This window comes from Prinia subflava, chromosome 5 (assembly GCF_021018805.1).
Source record: "Prinia subflava isolate CZ2003 ecotype Zambia chromosome 5, Cam_Psub_1.2, whole genome shotgun sequence".
Lineage (NCBI taxonomy): Eukaryota > Metazoa > Chordata > Aves > Passeriformes > Cisticolidae > Prinia > Prinia subflava.
Window position 1 is genome coordinate 7,094,651 of NC_086251.1, and position 21,612 is coordinate 7,116,262.

The 21,612-nt window shown below is 42.7% G+C and overlaps 2 protein-coding genes across 6 annotated transcripts in view; one reads left to right on the forward strand and one right to left on the reverse strand.

Moving 5' to 3' along the window:
• The window catches only part of MICAL2 (microtubule associated monooxygenase, calponin and LIM domain containing 2), a 116,982-nt gene that overhangs the window by 83,604 nt on the left and 11,766 nt on the right, over positions 1-21,612 (reverse strand). For 4 of the 5 annotated variants that reach the window (XM_063397916.1, XM_063397913.1, XM_063397912.1 and 1 more), the window contains exon 2: positions 11,020-11,380. In XM_063397916.1, the coding sequence (XP_063253986.1) occupies positions 11,020-11,283 (264 nt within the window). In that variant the 5' untranslated portion in view covers positions 11,284-11,380. Of the gene's footprint in view, positions 1-378; positions 517-11,019; positions 11,381-21,612 lie in introns of those variants that run through there. The other variant, XM_063397917.1, reaches the window with a different exon arrangement.
• The window catches only part of DKK3 (dickkopf WNT signaling pathway inhibitor 3), a 115,976-nt gene that overhangs the window by 18,184 nt on the left and 76,180 nt on the right, over positions 1-21,612 (forward strand). The gene's annotated exons all lie outside the window — the stretch shown is intronic.

Consider the following 21,612-nt stretch of genomic DNA (forward strand, 5'->3'; position numbering starts at 1 on the left):
GTGTTTGCTGATTTCTTACCTGCCTTTCATTGTAACCAAAACACAGGGAAGAAAAAAAAAACCACACAAGCCCACACCCATAAGAGATTGCTTTCTTTTCTTTTTTTGGCCAGCTGCTTAAACAATCAGAACGAAAACAAGATAAACCTTGCAGAAAGAATGTTGCCTGACTATCCCAGCCATGAACACGGTTGGCAGCATGTAAGTACCTGGCCTTTCTCCTGCAGGCTTCTGCCTGTCACACTGAGACAGTGCTCCGAGGCTACACTTAAAAACTCAGCAAAAAGAGCCCAGAAGGAAACCACAAAACAACGAATTCATCCAGAAACAAAGAACTGATGGAGAGGGATAAAGGAATAAAGGCACCAAGAGCCTCACCTCTGAGCACAGCAGAGACCAAGCCATGAGTCTTGGAAGCTTTGTGAGCAGTGACAGAGAAAATGGTTAATCCTCTACGTGGTTTCCAGGGGCAGGGGCTTTGCTGGTGCCCAGAGGAAAGGATTTCTCACGCTCTACAGCATCTAAAGCACGCAGGCAGGTTGGTCAACAGCCACGGCTTTATTGCAGCAAGAGCTTGGTAACACGCTTTAAAAATACACCCCTGTTGCTCCAGTCTGGCCCATCTACAGAGAAACCTGGAACTTTTAATCAAACATCTCAACAATCTAATAAAGGAGCTGAGCTTACACTTGGAAATCGCCTTTTTCAATTAAGTAGGGAGTCAAGTTACTTTGAGGGTATTCCACAGAATATTTTAGAATACCTTCTAAAGTTCATTTTTCTATTAGGTGAATCGTTAACCAACACCCATTTAGGATGTGACTTTTAGAAGCCAGTCCTGAGTAAATGAGCTCATACAGAACTAGACAATCAGGTCTGAATCCAGATTTTTAAATTTTATTTATTTATTTTTAAAGATCCTAATCATTTAATCCCATCATTCCTAACTCTCCTAAGCAGAATGACTGTACAGCAGTGTACATCAGCTATAGATGAGCTCAAAATGCAATACTGTACCAGAAGGCAACAGTTCTGGGCTCTTGGAGTACTTTTTGTTTCCAGCTCATCATGCAGCCTTCAAAGTCACTGCATTTCCACTGCCACCACTCACAGACATTTAACTAGTAAATCTAAAATCAACTCCAAGAAGAGTGATAATCTGATTTTTTTTCTAGTTTAAGTGGTCACTTGCACAAACCAGTTTACCATAGGTAGACAATGGTCTTTACTTTTTGTAGTTTTTCTTACAATTGGAGAACACTATGAATTATCAACCAACACTTCTCAGTAACACAGCATCCAAAAGTGCCAGCAAGCAAGATGGGCTTGAATTGTTCAAACAACCAGAATTAAAAATATTTACCTTTAGCCCAACATTTTATAAGAAGGCTTCTGACAGGGGGTTAAGTTAACAGCACTCACAGAACCTACAAACCAGGCTGCTAGCAGCACGTTACACAGTCAAAGTTAAATTTCAGCACCTCTAGGTCTTATTTCCAAAACCTTTTTTGGCTGAACATGGGTTATTATTATGGTAAATAATAACCCATATTACTGGGGGAAAGAGTCTCAAAAAAAAATAAAATGGTGAAGACATATAAAAATAAGCATGCTTCAAAAAGAGGGGCAGAGAGCTGGAGACATTAACTTTGGCAGCAAATTGCACATCACGAGGTGTAATAGTCTCTTTTACACCAACATCCGACACAACAGAAGGGAGATAAACACACACAAAAGGCCAGTGTTTATTTACACGTATTAATGAGTCTGTTTTCGCATTCCAGGCAGGGTGAAAGGCAGATGGAGGCACTGGCCACGCTTGTTCTGCCACTGCCAGGGCTGACAGGCATCGAGCTTCCCAGCCCAGGTGCCTCCAGCCAGGCAGGGCATGCACAACCATGGCTGGACCAGAGCCAGCAGCAGCCCCACCAGCCAGGAACGGCCTCCTACCCTATCCCGTTGTTTGCTACCTTGCTAAAGCACAAGTAAGACAAAAAGGGGGAGAAGAAACCTGAGAGGAATGTCTTTGCCTTCCACCGAGCACTTGCTGATGCGCGTACCTTGTTATTACTGCTGTGGGTGTGTAGTCCTTGGCAGGAAGCTCACTGCCATCTCCTGCAATGTTCTCTAATCTGAGTTGCAATTTACCCCGGAGCAGCTGTTTTATCTAAACTGTAAATCCTGCAAGGATGGCAGGCAGGGGGCAGGCAGGACAGGACCGGGAGGAAGGAACACTTGCTGTTGCACAGGTCCTCTCAGAGCTGCCCTCGTAAATCTTTCAAAGGGGCAGGAGAAGGAAACAGCACCAGGCTAACTCACAACGTGGCAGAACCACCTGGTTTCTGCTCAGACAGCATCTCAGTCAGATGAACAAATGCAGAGAGTGGTGCAAGACAAGTCAGCAGTATCTCTTGGCTGGTTTGTCAATCAGAAACAGAGTGCCCTTGGAAAAACAGGAGCTGTTCTTCGGGAGTAGCAAATGTCCGGGGCAAAACACAAACTCTGCAAAGCTAATCAGAACTTGATCTGTCAGCATGACGACAAGAGACAGAAGGTGAAATGCCACAGCAGCTCTGGTTGTGCTCCAAGTAACTCCACGGTGCTCCCTTGGGGCCTTCCCTAACACGGATTAGGTGAAGGTATTGCAGCCTCTCCTGTTGGTCACATTCTCCAGACCTCTGACCACTCCTGCTGCTCTGCTCTGGACTTGCTCCACTTTATCTGACAGAATATTTTAGCTGGGGTTTCACCTGCACCAAGGAGGTGGCTGGATGTGTGGGTCCTTACAAGCACCAGATCATTTTCTGCAGCATATTCCAAAATTTTCTCCTTCTACTGGAAGGTTCATAATCTCCTAGTAGCTTTTAGCAATTTTACCCTGCTGATCTCAGGTTAAGACAAAAACACCCTAGAGACCTGAGATGGCAAAGAGTTTGCAGAAACCTGGCTGTAGAAACAAATTCTGTAAGTGCAGACTTGTACGGAATGTGGAAATTTCAAGCACTGTCTGACAAAAATAATCCCCCTTTAAACAGTGCAGCAGAGAAAGTACAGCAAGTTAAACCAATTACAAGGGCATTAAAAGGGAATTTCTACTTTTTCAACAGATACCAGCTAAATTTCTTTTTTCATCACGAATGACATCAATGTTATGGGTTTTTAGAGAGAAAACACAGAAATTTTCTTGTTTGCTTACAAAAATAATCTTCTACTAACATATTTGACATTTTCTCTTCTTATACAGCATCTCAGAACTGTGGTATTTTGCGTTCTATGGAAAGTGCACTCAAAGCTATCTGCACTGAGGCCTAAGCAGCAGATAATGTAGAATTTTGTTTGTCAGCAGAAAGAGAGCAACCACATCCCTAAACCCCCTGTTCTCAGGGCAGACATGGGAACCTTGGGAAGGACCTCAGCTGCAGGAGACAGGAAATTGCCTTATTGTCTGAAATCTGGGGTTTAGCAGCCAAGTGTTTAATCATTTCTTGGTAGCAAAAGTTATGTATTTCCTCACTTATCAGTACACAAACATTACCAGAGCGAAGCTGGAAGCGTAGCTAACAACAAACCCCTCAGGACCACATTTGGCACCGACCCCACAACAACCACATGGGTCTCTTGGGAGGCAGGAGAAGGACCTGACCCCAGCACAGCATCCTGCCCTGGAGCTGCCCTTGCCCCCACACCAGCCTGCCTGGTGGATGGACACAGCCCAGCTGCTCCAAAGAACCAAAGCCCAAAGCCCTACAGAGCCAGGGCCACGGGAACACACCCTGCCAGAACCTTTTGTGTCCTTCAGACCTCATTAAGCCACTCGCGGTGACAATAGTGGTGGCTTGTGTGAAAGTAACTGCGTGTCCCTCCCTGTGGGAATCTTTATAAAGTACCTAGGAAATCAGGTCAGGGTGGGACAGTTCCCTTCTCTCGATTACTTGCAAAGCCGTTAAGTGAGGGACAGAGAAAAAGCACAGCTCTGTTAAAATACGGATGTCAAGCTACTGTTATCTCCAAGCAAAAAAAAAAAATTAAATACCACATGCCTAAAAAGTCTTATCTAGACTGTCTGATTGCTCTGCTTTGGCCAGGCTTCATTGCTTTTCATGACTGATAAAGCTGAAAAAACTGTGTTTGTGGAAGTGTCTCCAGGATAATGAAAATAAAGTGATTTCATTACCAAATCACATGCCAAACATTTGCTTTTGCTGATGTAATTTGGCCCAATCTCACTTTAAAACACATCACAAAGAGTCAAATACTTGGTTTTGTTTTCAAAGAACTGTCTGCTGTGTGTCCTGTCATCACCCCAGCTTCTCCCCATCCCCTCTCCAAAAATCCTTAGAGAAATGAATGCGAACGCAGTGTTCAACAACTGTGGTTTCACTGCATGTTCACAGGTGATTTACTGCTTCTCTACTCATCTCAAGCAAATCTTCTTTGCCCCTCATCCTCATTAGTCCCATATTTTCTACAGCTTTGAAACAGAAGTTGCTTATTAAAATGCTTAAAAATAAATCTACAGTGGAAATCTGGTGCAAGGCTTTAGAAGCCCTTTCCTAACAGGCAAAAGCAAAGAAGCACCAATATCAAGATAAACCCTTGTCTTTCAAGTATACCAGACACACCTAGGTGCCACTTTGAAAGTCCATACAACATGTGGCCTTTCATATTCCCAAAAACCTCAACAGCTTCTGGGTTCTACTATCCAAGCACTGTTTGTTTGGTTTTTTTGAAAAACACACACAAAGCAGCTGAATGCCTCTTTGTAAAAAGCCACAACCTTTCATTCACTCAGCTTCCTAACTTGGCAGTCATCTTCTGGCTGACTAGTTCAAGGTTTGTGGACTTCACTGCAATGCCATTTGATTAAAATAAGCAAGCTAGCAACACTAATATATCTGCAACAAGTTTGGTGCGTACATTATAAATCCTGATTATCAGGTTTGGAAATCTCCCCATTCCAATAATTATTTCAAAGAAATTAGTAAATCCGGCTAAAGGGATGGGTATTTACTCTTTATAGAGTAAAGAGGTTAAAAAGTTTTCATTATAATATGGATAGTTTTTTCTCTTGGAACACAACTGGCTTTCCCAGCTTTCATCTTACAATCCAATTACTCAATTAAAATCCAAATGTTTGTCTTGAGGGATGCAATCAGTCAGGTCAGCTGAACACTCAAACTCACTGGCTCTTGTATTGGTATGTACAGCCCTGGAGGAACCTGGCTGAAAATCCCAGTTGCCTCTGAAGAATCAACAAATACCAGCACTCAGGGAGGAAATTTGGCCACCTTACCTGCAGGTTCCTGCACGCTGGATCATTTGCCTAATTAAGAGACAAGTATTTGTTTAGTACGACAGAAGAGGGTGGGGGGAGGAAGACATGTGGAACCCAACCTGCCTGATTTACCACGAGGGCCAAGGCTGCAGAATGGGATGTTTGTGAACAGCTGAGGACTGGTGGAAGCCAGTTTGTACCTAAGAACAGGCAGAGAGACCTGGCACCAGCGCATCCTGCTGATCACCCTATGGCTATGGAATACCCAGCACCCAGCAACAACAGGAGCTCCTTTCCCTTTCTCAGCTCTGTGGGAAGGACAGCACCAGCAAAGTAGGGTTGTGAACTCCCTACTCCCTCCAAGGCATTCATTTGGCAGCCTTTAGAAACAGAGACAAGGTGGAAAGGAGCAGAAGGGGTTTGCAAAGACCATCCGCCACTTTGCTGGGTACACCAGTGTGGTTAGAACAGAGAGACGCAGCTGGGGTTCAGTCAGAAAACCTCCAACCCCTTTCTGACCCAGGGCTCCTCTCTCTGCTGACTCACACCCTGGCCCAGCTCCCCCAAAACCACAAGCTCTGTGTATGGCTGTGTTGGCTAAAGCATCACCACGGAGCCCTCCCTGCAGCAGGGACACCAATGCCACCGAGTCCCTCAGCCTGACAGCACATGACAGGACCAAAAAGAGCCACTCCATTCTTGTGTAAGTCCTGGAAACATGGTTAAAAACCATTTTAGAGTCATTCTCTTGCAATGAGTCTCCCAACAGCAGATTTTGGAAGGAAACCCCATCTATTGTAAAACAAGATTTGAAAGGCTGAGCTGAGGAATGAGTAAAAAAGAGGCTTCTGGGGACTGGGTTTAGTGGTGAACACAGTGGTGCTGGTTTAACCAGCTGGGCTCAATCTTGGAGGCCTTTTCCAACCTACATTGTTCTGTGATAGGCTTCAAGATCATTGAATTTGGTTTTTTGGATTTTAAACAATTCCATATACACATATACCTACAAGTGCACATGTGTATGTCTTTAGATGCATGGCTTTCAAAACATCTTAGCTTAATTTGATTGCCTTGCTTTACGCTGATATTGTTCAGCCTTGAAACAGCAGCTCAGCCTGTACAAGCCTCCTGCCCAGGGTGGGGTCTAAAATACAGACAATGCTCAGAAGACCAAAGCTGCACCCAAGAATTTGTCTCTCCTCCACTGGGGAGTTTTCTCCCAAAATTCATACACACAGAGAGAAATGCCAGTCTACCAGGGCAGCTGATAATTACATGGTAACACTTTAAGCAAAGTTTTCTTAATTCTCAAGTGTAAGCCTATGTTTTGCAAAAACAGCATGCACCTTTGAAGGGGAAGGCAACACCACATTTGCATGCTTCAGAGAAGCAACACCTCCTCTCAGAGTAAGCCTGGGATGTTTCCCTGTGCAGAAATCTCTGCTCTCCTGGAGCATGGGAGAGCCTGAATTTCGGGTGCACAGCATGAGCCAGGTCCTACCCCCTGATACATATTCATACCTATCTCAAACAACAGTGGGAGCCTCATTTATATGTGCATGCACATATTTGTATCATTTACACAGGTAAACTGAAAGTAAATGTAAATCAAGTGCAAGTAATGAATCTGCTCCATACAACATTCACAGAGGTCTTAAAAAGGCTAATGAACATATTAACACTAGCTGGATGAATTCTTGTTCATCATTGCATGTTTTTCATATTCAAAAATTCAGACTGACATTCAAACTGCTGCATAGAGAACAACATGCTTTAAACCCTTAATGTTCTTCAACCGTCCAGCTTCATTCCCTGAAAAAACAAATAATCACTTCAGAGCCCAACCATTCTCCTCTGCATTAATTAGTAGAAGATGAAAAACAGAGAGAAATTTTGTCAGCATTAAAAGATCTGTGCTTTTTCTGAACATATTTGCAAAACCCACAATGTGGTACCTACAGTTTTGCCTGGTTAGTACAAATGTGTGTTTCTCCCTAATGCTAGTGAACTGGGCAGGTGCCAGCCCCAGAAACAAATTTCAAACTGGACTCATTCCCAACCTTCAAGTTCAAGACTGAAGGAAGTTTATGTTTTGTAAACAGGTGGACTCCTACAGTTTCAGAAAGTCCATTTCTGCCCAATTCTGTCAATGTCTTTCTACAGCACTCTGGTTTTGTTTTGGGGTGTTTGGGGTTTGTTTTGTTTTTTTTCCTACAAAGGATTCAGGGAAAATAATGCCCCCAGTAAGACAACTCTGAAATAGTAGTGGGATTGAAACTTCTTGAAAATTGCTCAACCAGTTTTATTCATCCAGCTTAAAATTGTATCGTTGTAGAAACTTTGAAAGCCATGTTTGGCAATGTTCTTCAAGAGCAGTTAAGACACAGGATTATTGTTATTTAGCTGGAGTGGAATGTTCTGTATGTATAAAACTTAAGTTACTTATTGCAATATACACAAGTGCAGCTGAAGAGTTTACAAGCACAAAAATCAACAAGTACAGCATTCAGCTCTTAAATACCATGAAAAATACCCCAAACCCAAACGGTTTTGGGAAGAGGCAGCAGATTTTCATTTTGCTAAAAAGAAAAAGAAAAAAAAGAAAAAGAAAAAAAAAAAAAAAAAAAAAAAAAAAAAAAAAAAAAAAAACAAACCCCTACCACCCTCCTATGAGTCATTTAGAACCAACTGCATCTCCTCCAAAGATTGAGAAGATTGCAAAGCCATATCTAAGAACCATGAGCTGCAGGCTCAGCTGCAGCGTTCAAGGCCACAACCTCATTTACAGCCTTGAAGTAATGTGTTTTTTTAAAATGATGCCTACTAGCAACCTTGCCTCTGTTTACAGAGCTGCAAAAATCCACTTAGCTGATTGCTGGAGTTGTGATCTTGCTTTAACAAGCATGGTTTTTACTGCAGGCTTTACCCGCGGAGGCGAGCCCTGGGCAGGGCTGCCAGGATGCAGCTGTGACCTCCCGTCTCACCACTGCAAACTGCACGGGCACAGCACAAACACACAGGGGTGCCTTCAGTTCTAGCTTTCATGTTTTCCAGATTCTGTGCTGCCTAGGGGTGCAGTTCTCAGCCTCACATTAAGTGCCAGTAAGCTCACTTCACAGAATAGATAGACAAAACTAATCCTTTTCCTGCTGAAGACCAAAGACAACTTCGTCTTCAGTCTACACCAGTGGACTGAATGGAGAAACGAGAAGGATGAGACCTCACAACCTGAAGCTGTAATTGGACAATTAAACCCCAATATGCAAATGGACCAAAACTTATAAAAGTGTAAGACCTCATGACCAGCCAGCCACTTTTGTGACCATCCTCAGTCCACCCTGGGTGTAGCCCTGGTCAGGCCCTGTCCCGCCCGAGGTGTACCATAGAGGCTTTTCAATAAATCCCTACTTTATTCACTAGCTCTGTGCAGTCTCTGTTCCAGGCCAGCCTTCCCAAGGCATCAAGAGTGAGGCAGAAAGCTCAAATCGCCAGCTGCACGGGAGGGAAAGGGTGCTGTGCATACTGCAGCCTCATCTGGCTGCACTGGCTGGGCTGCCAGCATTTCTGAGGAGCCCTTATCTGTGGTGGGGCTGTCAGAGCAGTGATGGGGGTCCACACTCCTCTCCCAGCACAGCAGCCTCCCCTCCCGCAGGGCCAGGCTCAGATAGGCTCTGCAGCAGCCTGTGATTCACACCCCAGGAATGTTTGGTAGATATCCCCACCGAGCCCGCAGACTGCGGCCGCTGCGCTCATTCCCAGCAAGCTGAAGATTCATGTTTCTCTCGTTAAATCAGCGATGACACACTGAAGTGCAGGTCTGGGCACGGGCCAGGTTCGTGAGGAACATCTCCAAGTATTTCACGGAGTATCTATACCCACACTCTTCACATACAGACATTCTGTAGCCATTTGCCAGTTGGTCCTATGTGCATTATAGAAATGTCCATTCATTTCTGCAAATACTTACACTATGCCACTAAAAATAAATCTTTAATCTCAAGGGGCATTAATACCACACTTTCAACACTGTGGAAGGTGTTGATTAGCCTTCTCCTTGGCAATCTTGTAAAGCATTACACAGCCCATATATTTTATGTACCAACCCATTTCCACAAGTCTTCTCACAAAATAAAAATTAATCACTTTGCTTAGAAGTTTACAGAACAAAGCCTTGGCTTTTTAATGCCACCATTTGAGAGAAGACTTAGTTTTTACATTTCAAATGGGTCTTAAAAGTGCTTTTTTGCATTGTAAATACTTCCTCAAACTCACTGCCTTGGAAATTTGGACTTGGGGCTGTATGTGTATGGTGAGGTCCATGTGGAGTATTTCCTATAATTTGTTAATCATCAGATGCTTTCTCATTCCTTCCCTTTCCTGTCTGTTTGCATCACAAAGATGTTCCATGACATACACTCAGGACTTTTCCAAAGAACAAAAAGGGAGGAAGGAAGAATAGGTCAAAAAGGGAAATGAAGGGGAAAAGGAGAGGAGAAAAACAGAGCCTGCCAGGAACAGAGTGGAAATAGCTGCAATGACACTCCTTTACTAAATAAAACTATATTAAGGACCCTTATGACCTTAAAAAACATTCATTATCATTAGGAGCTTATGAAAAATTAATAAAACCAGAGGACTCTCTATGCACTGAAGGTAACTTGGTGTCCTTCTCTCTCATGCTTTTGAGACGTTTCAGTCAATGATGCAAACCAAAAGAAAGACACGTTCAACACTGCCTATCTACTGAGTCCATGAAAGAACACTTCAGTGATAGTTTAATTAAAAACCCCTCCACATTTGGTGTCTAATTATCCCCCAGTGTGCTCCTCCTCTCTGTTTTACCTCTATGCAGTCAAGCAGCTTCTTAAAAGCTTCTTGGGACAACTTTTAGCCATCACTTGGCAGCAAATGAATGAATTACTCTTGGGACAACGTTAGTAGAAATATTCTGTGATAGCCAGATGAAACAACTGGCAGCAATTAGAGTATTTTGTACAGTTTTGTCGGTGAGATTTACACCAGTGCTCAGTGGTGCACTCTATCAAAATATGTATTGCATGCTCTGTGAAAAGAAGACCATCTCCTGTCCTCTCCACGACCAAGCAGACCATCTCCTTCAGTAACTACACAGAGCAATTATCCACATTCTGCTTGTGGAAAAGCACTACCAGGAAAGGACTTCAATCCACAACAGAGCAGGATTGTCTTTTGCTGCTGTTTTAGCAACTGGAGCCAATGCCAGGTGACAGAGACAGGTCCCCAGACCTCCAAGCAGCACTTTCAGAGAGCAGCTTAGGAACTGCTGCTGAAACACATTTGGCCATCCCTGCTCTCTTACAGCATGCACAAAGCTGAGGAGCCTGCTCAGTATGTTCCAGTTTGTGCCCTGCAAACCCCTGTTTAATAAAGCAAGTTGTTCTTGAGAGCCTGTAATGAATGCAGCCTACTTCTTCAGAAGTTTGCATCTTACACCTGTTTGGTGATGAGAGATAAAAAGGACAGAAAGTCTGAGACAGACTGGAAAACAGGATGCGTTAAGGCTCACTCATATATATTGTGAGTTTCCACAGAACTTTCTCTGAAACACCATGAATTTGTCCAAATCAGTTGATAACCAGTTTTGGCATATTAAAGGAAGGGTTACTGAACAGGCACGCTGTATGTGATGGTAGAAACCTTGCTTCTGCAGAAAAACAAGTTTAAAAACTCCCAAGCTATGAAATCCAAAACTGAACTCCACTTACCTTAGTGTTCATACAAGACTTTCCGCGTTTATACTCTTTGTGACTTGCTCTTTTATCAAGCTTGTTCCACAAAGCTTTGGCCTTCCATGTGGTCACCCTCGATTTCAGTTTGGTGTAGAAGTTTCTATTGTCCAAAGGATCTAATTCAAGTTGGCGAGTGAGAATATTGAAGGCCTGAATGGTGCCTTTGCATGTTGATGCTTGTACAAAGTTTTCAAATATCTGGCCAGCTTGATTGTATTTTTCATCATCGTTTTCCCCCATGTTCTAAAAGCAGAGCTTGAGGAGAATGATTAAGCTGGAGCCCTTGTGCCAGGGTACAAGTGATCAACAACAGCAAGTACTTCCACACATGTTATTCCTAGAAAAGACAAACACGGGTCATATTAAAGCAGGTTCTGCATGATAAAATTAAACCCACAAAGTGCACATACAATATGAACATAAAACCCCAGCACAGAGTGACTAGACAAGCAGGCACAAAAAGTTAGTAGGGATACTCAAATGTTACAAAAAAAATAACATACTTGTGCTGTCATGACCTGAACTCACTAAGACTGTTATAAAAACCCTGCTAACTCAAGCCCTACTGCTACAAGAAAAAACAGCTTCACTGAGAGATTGAGAATTTTTTTTTGTTCAGTCCTAGATAACTGATGAACAAACCCCAAATGTCCAGATTCTTTCCTCAAGCAGAATTTATGTAACAGCAAGTGACACTTTGGTCTTAAGAGTTCACGGAAACCTGCAGCCAAAAGTCAACACGGTTTGATGGATTTTTTTATGCTGTTGCACAAGTTAGGGACAAGGGTGCAGCTTACCCAGAGCAATTTAGAATTGGCACAATCACTTGCCACAAGCAGATGAACAAAACAGGCTAAGCAGAAACATCATCACAAGTTACACCAGAACTGAAGAAATCAGAACAAATAATCACAGAGAGCCCCCCTTTTTCTAACACTCTTGCCAAAATGAGAAAGGGTTTGGTGCTCCAGTGCATAGAAAGGAATTTTATCTCCACGTCTCCACATGCTCAATGCTGAAGTTATGTGTTTGGAGTCTTACCTTGTCATGTGCTGATGATATAAAGTAATGATGTTTGGCCTGCTAAGCCCCATTGGCTTTTCATAGTAACATGATCACTGTCAAACTGTGCCTGATATTCCAGATAAATACCCTTACATTCTCCAAGAGCAATGCTATTCTAAATTAACACAAGTTTCAAAGAACTAAAATACTTTCATTGCGGCACTCCCTTATCCTTCTTTAACCTTGTTCTCCATCCCTAATGGGGTGCATCTTGGAGTCAGCCAAGGTCCACAGAAAGTATCCAAGTGGCTTTCACATCTTCCAAGAAAATTGTTACAGGTTATGTATAAACTTGTCCTCAGAAGAAGGTTTACCTGGACTCAAGTTCAGAAATTTAAGTAATGTATTCTTTTTCTTGCTATTAAAGAATTATCTGCCAGTCCAAGAAACCAAAAACTAAATCAATTCTTGCCTAACTTCCCACATAATTAGTTATTTTACTTGGAACGTCATCTGTTGGCTGATAGTTTCAGAATAAATTGTTAGGAAGGCCTTTGAAGTCATGTTTCTCAGTTTAACACTGTTCACAAACACTATTCATTCTCTGCTTGCATTTCCTTCAAAGAAGAAAAAAGAAAACATAACCAGTGTATTTAAGTAAAGACCTACCATGTCTATCTTACCATCCTCTAATACAGAAAAATATTATGCAACTTATTAAAGAGATTCCACAGGGAGATATAAGGAAGCATTTGGAATACTCACATACCCTGTCTGTGCTCAAAATAAATAACCTTTGTATGCACATCATCAGTCTGTTGTGGGTTTGTGGGTAAAATAAATGGGCAATGTTGAGAGTTTGTACATTTTCATAGACCAAATGTCATGATTAAATATTTGGTGCCAAGAATAAGTCAGGAAATTTTTGTTTTCCCCTCTGAATACTTCATTTATAGGATGTTTCATGCCCTCTTCTGCAGAGCTTTGCGAGGTAAAAGCACAAACAGTTTACATGCCCTGCCTTTCAGAAGATCTAATTTTTCAAGCAGCTGAGTGCCATGAACTGCCATGGACTCAGAAGGAGTGCAGGACATCGTGCACCTTCCCTGGAGCCTCTGATGGTCAGTGAGTGACCCCTCCAAGAACTGTCAGCAGGAGGGAGCCTGCTTTGCCACCCCGGCGTTCCCCTCACCAGTGCTGGCTTTGGGCATGCAGAGCTACACAACGGGTCTACGTCAGTCCAAAAAGGACCAGCAGATCCAGAAGTTCCATGGGAAGGGCAGGGAACAACTGCTCAACATAATGAGAGATGCTACAATGAAGCTTGGACAGCTTGATATGCATGTGCCTCGGGATTTGAGTCCCATTTAAAAAAAAAACACAACTTAAAATCAAGGCTAAACACTTACCTCACTCAACTGTTGTACTTGACTGAGATATTTCTGTGAGAGAGAAGTGAAAGTGTTTATTTTCCTTTTCTCTCAAAATAACTATGAGCAGCTTCTCGGGGAGCAGGGCGGCGTCAGTGAAACGTCCCGCCGTGGACGCGTCAGCCGAGGGAGCGAGCGGCAGCCAGACACGCTCTCCTCTGTCACATAAACTCACCTTCTGCTGCCTCACTCAGACCCACCAGAGACTTTGACCGACACCAGGGCTATAAAACAATGCTTCCTCTCCATTGTTTTATTAGCTCACCCCCAGGCTGTCGTGTTCATAAAACACAAATATCTTTAAAAGTTATCTCTTGGCGTAACTGAGTGAGTGTGATCACAAGCTGTTAACCCAGTGCCTTTTTCTGCTCACAGAGACAAGAGTTTTATGGCCTCAGCTGTTGCCATCCAGCAGGAAAGTGGGCAAAGAGCAAAGCTAAGAGAGCAGAGCAGTATCTAAACCAACAAAGACAAGCAGCATGCGGCAGTGCTGATAACAGCGAGGACAAGGCAGGGCACACTGCAGGCAAAGGGAAGGGACAAGAACATTTTTAGCATGGAGTGGAAGTAGGTGTTGCACACACACAGGCCTGGCCTGGCCTTCCTCTGCCTTTCCACTGGGGAGGACAGGCAGGACACTTTCTCCAGCCTTAAAACCTCCCTTCTTCAACACCACAGAGCCGAGACTATTTTTCCTGGGCACAAAATCTTCTCCTTGTGAACTTCCAACCAACTCCTATCTTGCTTACACTGAAAAACTGAGGAGTGGCATCTCAGAAGAGACATTTGCTCACTAGTGAAGCATTTCTCCTTGCTGTGTCAGAGGTCATATTCTCCAAAAAATTAACATTTTGTGGTCAAAAATGCAGGATGAGACAGGAGACTGGTTACTGAGGTTTCTGGATTGCTGGAAACACCACTTATTTTCTCCTTCTTTTTTTTTTTTTTTGGCATGAACACTGTGTTGACAGATGACAGAGCTGAAGACGGTGCTCTAAGTATATGCAGCTGATGGAAAAGCGTGCATTTCTTTCTGAAGAGTCACTGATATTTCACTGCAGTATTGAATATAACTCACTAGAAACAATGCAATAAGGACAAGAAGTTCAAAAGAGTCATTTTTGATTTTAATTAAGGTTTCCTGTTGTGTAACTGTCTCAAAGACCTAAGAGACAACGCATTAACTGCTTACCTGTAGTAGAAAAACTAAGTGTTTGGCAAAGTACTTGAGTTCTTAGAGTATTATCATTTATCCTTTTACTTCCTTCATCATACAGATCACTCTAGGGATGAAAAACAGAGCCAAAAATCTCATCAAGGTGAGTATTGATGCTGAAACTGTAAACTATGCTTTTTAAAGTGACTTTTGAACTTCCTCTAGTAGCAAAATCCGAAAATAAAATGCATTTTATTTGAAACCTCACTGAAGTGCTGCAGAACCCAATAAAAATTTGAATCAGTGAAAGGAAAAGGAGAGAGCAGGAAATAGTCTGGACAAACAGTTCTTATAAGTCAGAACTGAAGCATCTGTGGATTAGACACAAGAATTGCCATTTTAGGTCCCCTGCATGATGCATTAGGCACACACAAGAACTTGGCCTTCCACACAGCTTCCCATGGCATTGCAGGAGTCTCTGGAGGGCTCCAGGGCACAGAGTACACTGGGAAGAAGGGCTCAGTGTCAGTGGCCCCTCCAGTGTCACAAGTTATCCCTCCTCCTTTCTGCCTCCGGCCAGGAATTCCTCCAACAGGAATGTCAGATAAGGAAAGCTGAGAAGTGCTGCTCATGCCTGATGGTTGCCCAAGAAGAAAGTGAAGATCTTGTTACAACTAAAAGGAAAGCAGTGCAAAAGGGGCAGAGAGAAAGCAGAAGTTAAAGCAGTGGCACATGCAGAGATGCATGCATAGGAAAGCTCACGTCTCCAGTCTTGGCTGATATTTCCTGTCAGCCAAACAAGCTCTGCTGCTGCAGACAGCCTTGAGAATACTCAAAAAAGCAGCTCCATGTCAGAGCAATTCCACTAAGTATCTCCAGTCAGATGGATGTATGGAGCTGCTTCACATCTGCACATGGAGTCCCTCAGCAGCACGCTGAGCAAGCAGTCAAGCTGACATATACGAGTCATTACAGGAAAATCACATAACTTTTTGACAGCAGCACCATACAAATTGCTTGTCAGCAAGGTCTCGAGGTACTATCTGCAAAAATTAAAAACCTCTTTTGGCTTATTTGTCCCACTGGAATGAGAACAACCCTAATTTAATTCAAACTTGAAGCACTTAAGTTCTTCCTTAGTCCCTTAATGCGCTGCTTCTAATACTTGAGAACATGTTCTGTGGGGAGATCGGAAAAGGATTAAATTCCTGGCATTTCAATACCACTAATCCTGATTCCATTTTCAATACAGCCCTAATTCTGCCATGTTTACCCAGAATAAATTCTTCTATTAAGACTCCAGTTTGGCATGCAGGATACAGTACATTTATTGTTGGCTTAAGGTTAGAAACAACAGAAACAAAAGACTGTGTTCTATAACGTCTGGTAATCACAGCCGTCATCTACTCCAGCCCTTCCTCATCATCACTTAAAAGCATATTATTTCTGCTGCCTCTTTCCCCCCCTGAACTGTCTAACAGATCAATACCATCACAAAAAGTGAAGTTTGCAAGTGGAACTGGCCATGTTACGGGACCTCCTGAGTTTTTCAGCTCAGCTTCTACTGTGATGCACTTTGTTTTTGTGGAGACCATTTTAAATGTAAACATTTGTATCTGGAGGAAACACAGCTTTTTGGTGGTTTGGTTCCTTTGCATGTTGTCCTAAAAATGACATAAAAGGAAAAAAGAACTATATGTGATTCTGGTAACAAGTGAAACTCTCATTTGCTTTTCTTACAAAACTAGTTAAAAGCACGCTGGTCTGAAATACTAGTTTTGTGCTGGCGACAAGCAGACAACCCATTCCTTAAGATGCACAGGCCTACCAGAAACATCAATGAAGGGAAGCTGCCTCTGAACAAAGCCTCACAAACTGTCTCTGCACACAGCCAGATTACTCTCCTGTATTTTTATAAAAAGCCGACTTCCACAGAACGCCTGCAAAATAACTTTTCGGGCCAAGTATGGAATTCAAAACAGCTCCCACTGAGACACTGTGTGCCCATGAACTCACAAAGTTACTGCACACACTATCAGCTTGTTTTGCAGTGGTTATATGAGACATTTCAAACACAGGCCTTCCAACAAGTGCTGCTGTGCCCATTTAACCTGCTGCAGCTGGAAGGACCCACAACAAAATACAGCTGGAAACATGTGCACAACTACACTGAGGCTTGGCACCAGATATTTCACATATGCTCACAGGAAGCGTAAAATAGAATGACCTATCTGTTGGACTTTATCTGCCACACAGACTCAGTCACATTCCCCACGTTTTAAAGCTGACACTAATTTTGCAAAGCAAAGGCACAGTGTTTTCAAATCAATGACAATATGTTGCTTTCCAGGCATCCGTATGCACCTTACACTCAAGCCACTCAGAAATACCATAATTTCCGAAGAATGAGTTCTAAAATAAAGAAATTTTCTTTTTGTTTTTTATTTTAAAGCAATGTTGTTGTAGCTACACCAGTGGAAATTATAACTCTAGGCCTTCAAGTCCAATGGTTTTAAGGAGAAAACTCCCCTAGCTCAATTCTTATTCTGTACAGGTTACAGTAAGTACTTAAAAATTATTTTTTACATGGCTGCTGGAAGCTCTGCTCCAAAGTCCCAAGTTTCCATATAGTCTACATCTTCAAAGGTAACTGTAGATGATTACACCACAGGCATTTGGGGTTAATGCTATGCATAAACAAGATTTTAAAACCTGACTTTTGTTTAGACTGGTTACAAGGAAGAAGATTTTTCAGCTCTGTTGTAGTAGATGAGAAACATAATATAAACAACAGTAGAAGGTTTATGCTGATGTTTTCCTAGGTTAGGATCACAAGAACAAAGGAAGACACTACACCAGAAGGGTAACATCAGCCTACAAGAAAGCATACTTCTTCAGAAAAGGCACCTGTTATTTAAGCTAAAAAGATGTTATGGATGAAGCCTCAGTGAAAACAATTCAAAGGACAATCTTTAAGCTCTTTGAAACTCCTGCCTTTTTTTTCCTATAGTGACACTTATAATTTCAAGTTCACAAGCTGGGACAGGGTAGATATTAATCACAGAATAGGCAGTGCTTGTTGTCTTTTGATCAACACAAGATTTTCTACTTTCAATAGGATGTTTGGAACACTGAGCCAGACTAACTTGGAGAGCAAGTAATACCCTATTTTCCATTCCCAAAATCACAGCAGCAGGGAGATGGCAGGGCCAGACACACTGAGCAGGGATGGACGACACAAGAGGACGATGGAGAGGGAACTCTGGCACCACCCCTGCCCAGCTGCCAGTGGGAACTTCAACATCCCACTTCTCTCACAGCCCTGTGCCCTCCTCTTGTTCCTCACCCTCAGGTCACGGGCATAACTTAGATGGCACAACTGTGACCACGAGGAAGACTAATAAAAGCCTACCCTGTAGCTGACAGAGCCCTGTCAGCAAAACCCCTGGTATATCTAAAGCTATACCAACAAAACTGAGCCACATTTGGCAGCAGTTCCTCTAGTACAGCTTTCCCTTTGTATGCATGGGGACATAATTACGGAGGTAAATACACCATAAAAGAAAACAAACACATGAAGCAGTAAAAGGCAGAGTCTCTTAGTCAGCAATCACAGAAATGATGTTGGTTTATGGCACTTTGAGAACAGGAATAATGCAGAAGGAAGGGGCAGCAGGATGGGCCCTGAACTGACACAGCAGCGTGGGACTGCCAGTGCCTCTGGGAGTGCCCAGGAGCCCAGCAGGGAGCAAGGGACAAAGAGTGCCACCAGTCTCGAATCCCTGAAGCCACCTGATGCCCAGATACAGCCTGTCTGTTCCCTCCCTCTCTCTCTCCCAAGCCAGAAAGCAAAAAGAAGCAGCAGTGCTGCTTCTCTGAGAGCTGCCCGAAAACACCAGAAAGTGCCCTCAGAGAACAGTGGATGCTAAAGCAAGGCTGTCTTTTGTTTCTCCTTGGGATTTCAGTGAGAAAGGAAATTATTATTTGTTCAGGGTTTTTTGAAGCAAAAATATGAAATTGTGTCTGTGCTGAAGCAAACACTCTAGGTTATGTCTTGGGGGAGAAAAAGAACAGCACCAGTGTTAGTTTTCATAGGTCTGTGCCAAGAGCTCTCAGGAGTGTGTTTCAGATCATCTTTCCAAGCACGGATCTGTAGATCTCTGCTCTCCAGTATGTGTCCCTCTGGTTACTGGGGCTGTGGCAATTACCCAAGAGGAATAAACAGCCAGCACCGGGGCTGCAAGACCCTCAGGGCTCCAGTCCACAATAATTCATTTGGCAGAGCTGCCCTCATCTGTAGACATCAGACTTCCAGATCGGTAGCGAGGATTAATCCATTGAAAACACAGACAGGATTGCTTTGCCAATGATCAGAGAAATGAAACATTCTGGGCAGTATTTCATATGCATACACACACATTTTTAGGAATCAACACATTCCATCGCTGCAATTTTTTTTTATTTTTTCTCAACACAAGGTAGCACACAGCTCTTCCTGTGTTTTACTGGGCAATTAATGTTATCAGCCACACTGAAATCCATGGGAACCACAAAGTTAAAGAATCAAAGAAACCCAAAAGCAGTTTTGAGCTGTAAATGATAGGTTTCTTGGGTGCTGCAATGCCAATTCACCACCAAAAAAACAGCCATTGAATGGTAGTGGAGAACTGAGAAGCCACACCCAGAGAAGTCAGCCAGAGGGTGATGGGAAACCAGAAGATTAGGTTAAACACCACAGGAGCATTTACATAAAAAGACAAAAACAGAAAAAAGCTACTGTGTTAGCTTTGTATCTGTTTTATGTTTTTTGTCCTTGTAAACTGGACCCACAGTTACCAGAAGAGACTGGAAAAGACATAGTTTCTGAAAGTAGAAACAGTATTTTTGGAAGAAAATGTGCAGGACAATTTCTACCCTCCCTCTGCCCAGACTTCCTAAAAAATGAAGAAAAACAAAGTATAAAAAAACCAAATAAAGATGCCAAGAGAGTTACAAAAACATGATCTATTTCTGCTGCAGAAAAATCCTCAGTCAAGCTGTAGAATACATCCTGAAATATTAGTTTTGGGACATCCATCAGAAAAAGAAAAAAAATGGGAAAAAAAAAAAAAAGACCCATGAGACTAATATGCTAGGAAGCAGTTCCATCAAGAAATTAAATAAAACCAAACATCTCTGAGGGCAGGACATCATTAACCAACAACAGGAGGGATGACAAATGCATCAATGTTTTCACAAGGCAAGCTGAGATATAGTCAGGATTAAACTATGATTCATTTTCTCCAGCACAGCAAAGTTTACTAGAAACTGTGAAATACCAAAAAACCACTTCTTAAGAGTAATTGTTCATCACACAGCCTGGCTCCAGAAGCCTAAGGTTTAAATTCTCTGTTTAAGTCCTGTCAACAGTATTGAAGGTCAGAGGTGGTTGCACCTTCTCAATTGAAGTTTTTATGCAACAATGGCCATTTGCTTCCAGTCATCTCCCACACTGACTGATCTATGCTGTAATATTCAGATGTTATCATCATGCTCTTCATTAGTCATCCATTCATTTGGAAAACTTATTTTATCATGTACCTGTATTTCACTGCATGTAAGTGGGCAGACACTGTAGGAATGCAAGCACTTTTAAACTGCCAAGGCAAAGGACAATGTTGATTTTTTCTAAAAGGCTTTCTCACTGTCATCTAGTCCTAAGATTCATGTTACTGTACAGAAGAGTCAAAAACCTCTCAGTGAAAGCATGCATGTGTGGCCAGCATCAACACACATACCTGAAGGGCAACGTGAACAGTGCATTTAAAGAGTTGAGCCTGTGTAAGTGCGAAAACATCACAGGTATGTTACACAGACCCAGGAAGTTTTAAGGCAGTGCTGCTGCTTCATTCCCTTATATTGACATGAGGTTACGTGGAGCAGCCAGGGCTGTTTGGGGATCCTGAAATGCTGCCATGTGTGACTGCATGGTGCTTACTTGAGCGTGGTGTTTTCAGGGCAGAGGAGATAAGGGGCATCACGTTTCTTCCTACAGCTACAGGAAGACAGAGCTAAAGCTGCTTTGGTGCCTCAAGTCTCCAGCAGCCTGTCATTTTCAGAAAGGGAAGGGATTAACTGGTTCTGGGTTCACAGAGTGCCCAGTACCCAAGGTGCTGATTAGAACTGGCCTTGTTAGAGAAAACAGCAATTTGGGTTTGCAGGAAACATCTTGGGTCAAGTTGGTTTTGCTTTAGCCGAGCCCACATCGCTGATCCCCTGGGCACCACGTTCCTCTCTCACTGAGCCTGCTCTGCCAAGAGCAGGGACTGGGGACTGGGAACTGTCTGAACACTGCAAGTTCTTATCCAGCTGCTGATCAGGAAACCCAGGATCCATTCATCCAATGTGCCCACACAAAGCAGACCAACTGAAGACACTGAGGACGTGTTTCATTTTTACAGTTCCTTAATGTAAAGTTCAAACAGCTTTAGTATTCCCCAATTTATAAAGACCAAGAAGGAAAACAGAGAACTGATCTTCAGAAAAAGGATGGAGAGAAAAACGTGCAAATCTAAACTATTCACAAAAGAAATACTGTTTAGTTCACCACTTTACAAATCAGTCTTTTTAAAAAAACATTTTGTTATTGAGCCTTATGTTGGCTTGACTTCATTCTGTTTCTATACTAGCACAGATTCCTCCCTCTCATCTGCATAAAGGTAAACAGTATTGCTTTTATTTTACTGAAATGTGTAACCAGCTCTTTATCTATGCTCCAGTTATCAAGGTTTAGTTCACTAGGAATAAGGAGTTGGCTGATGTCCTAATACTGTATTACCAGTGTGATTAAATAGCAACACAACCAGTGCCCCAAAAGCCATATGCACAGAACAGGCTTTGTTGCAGCATCTTTCAAAACTAGGACATCCTTGGAGCTCACTGCACAGGCTCTGAGAGGTCATAAACCCACGAAAACAGCACAGAAATGCATCTTTTCTA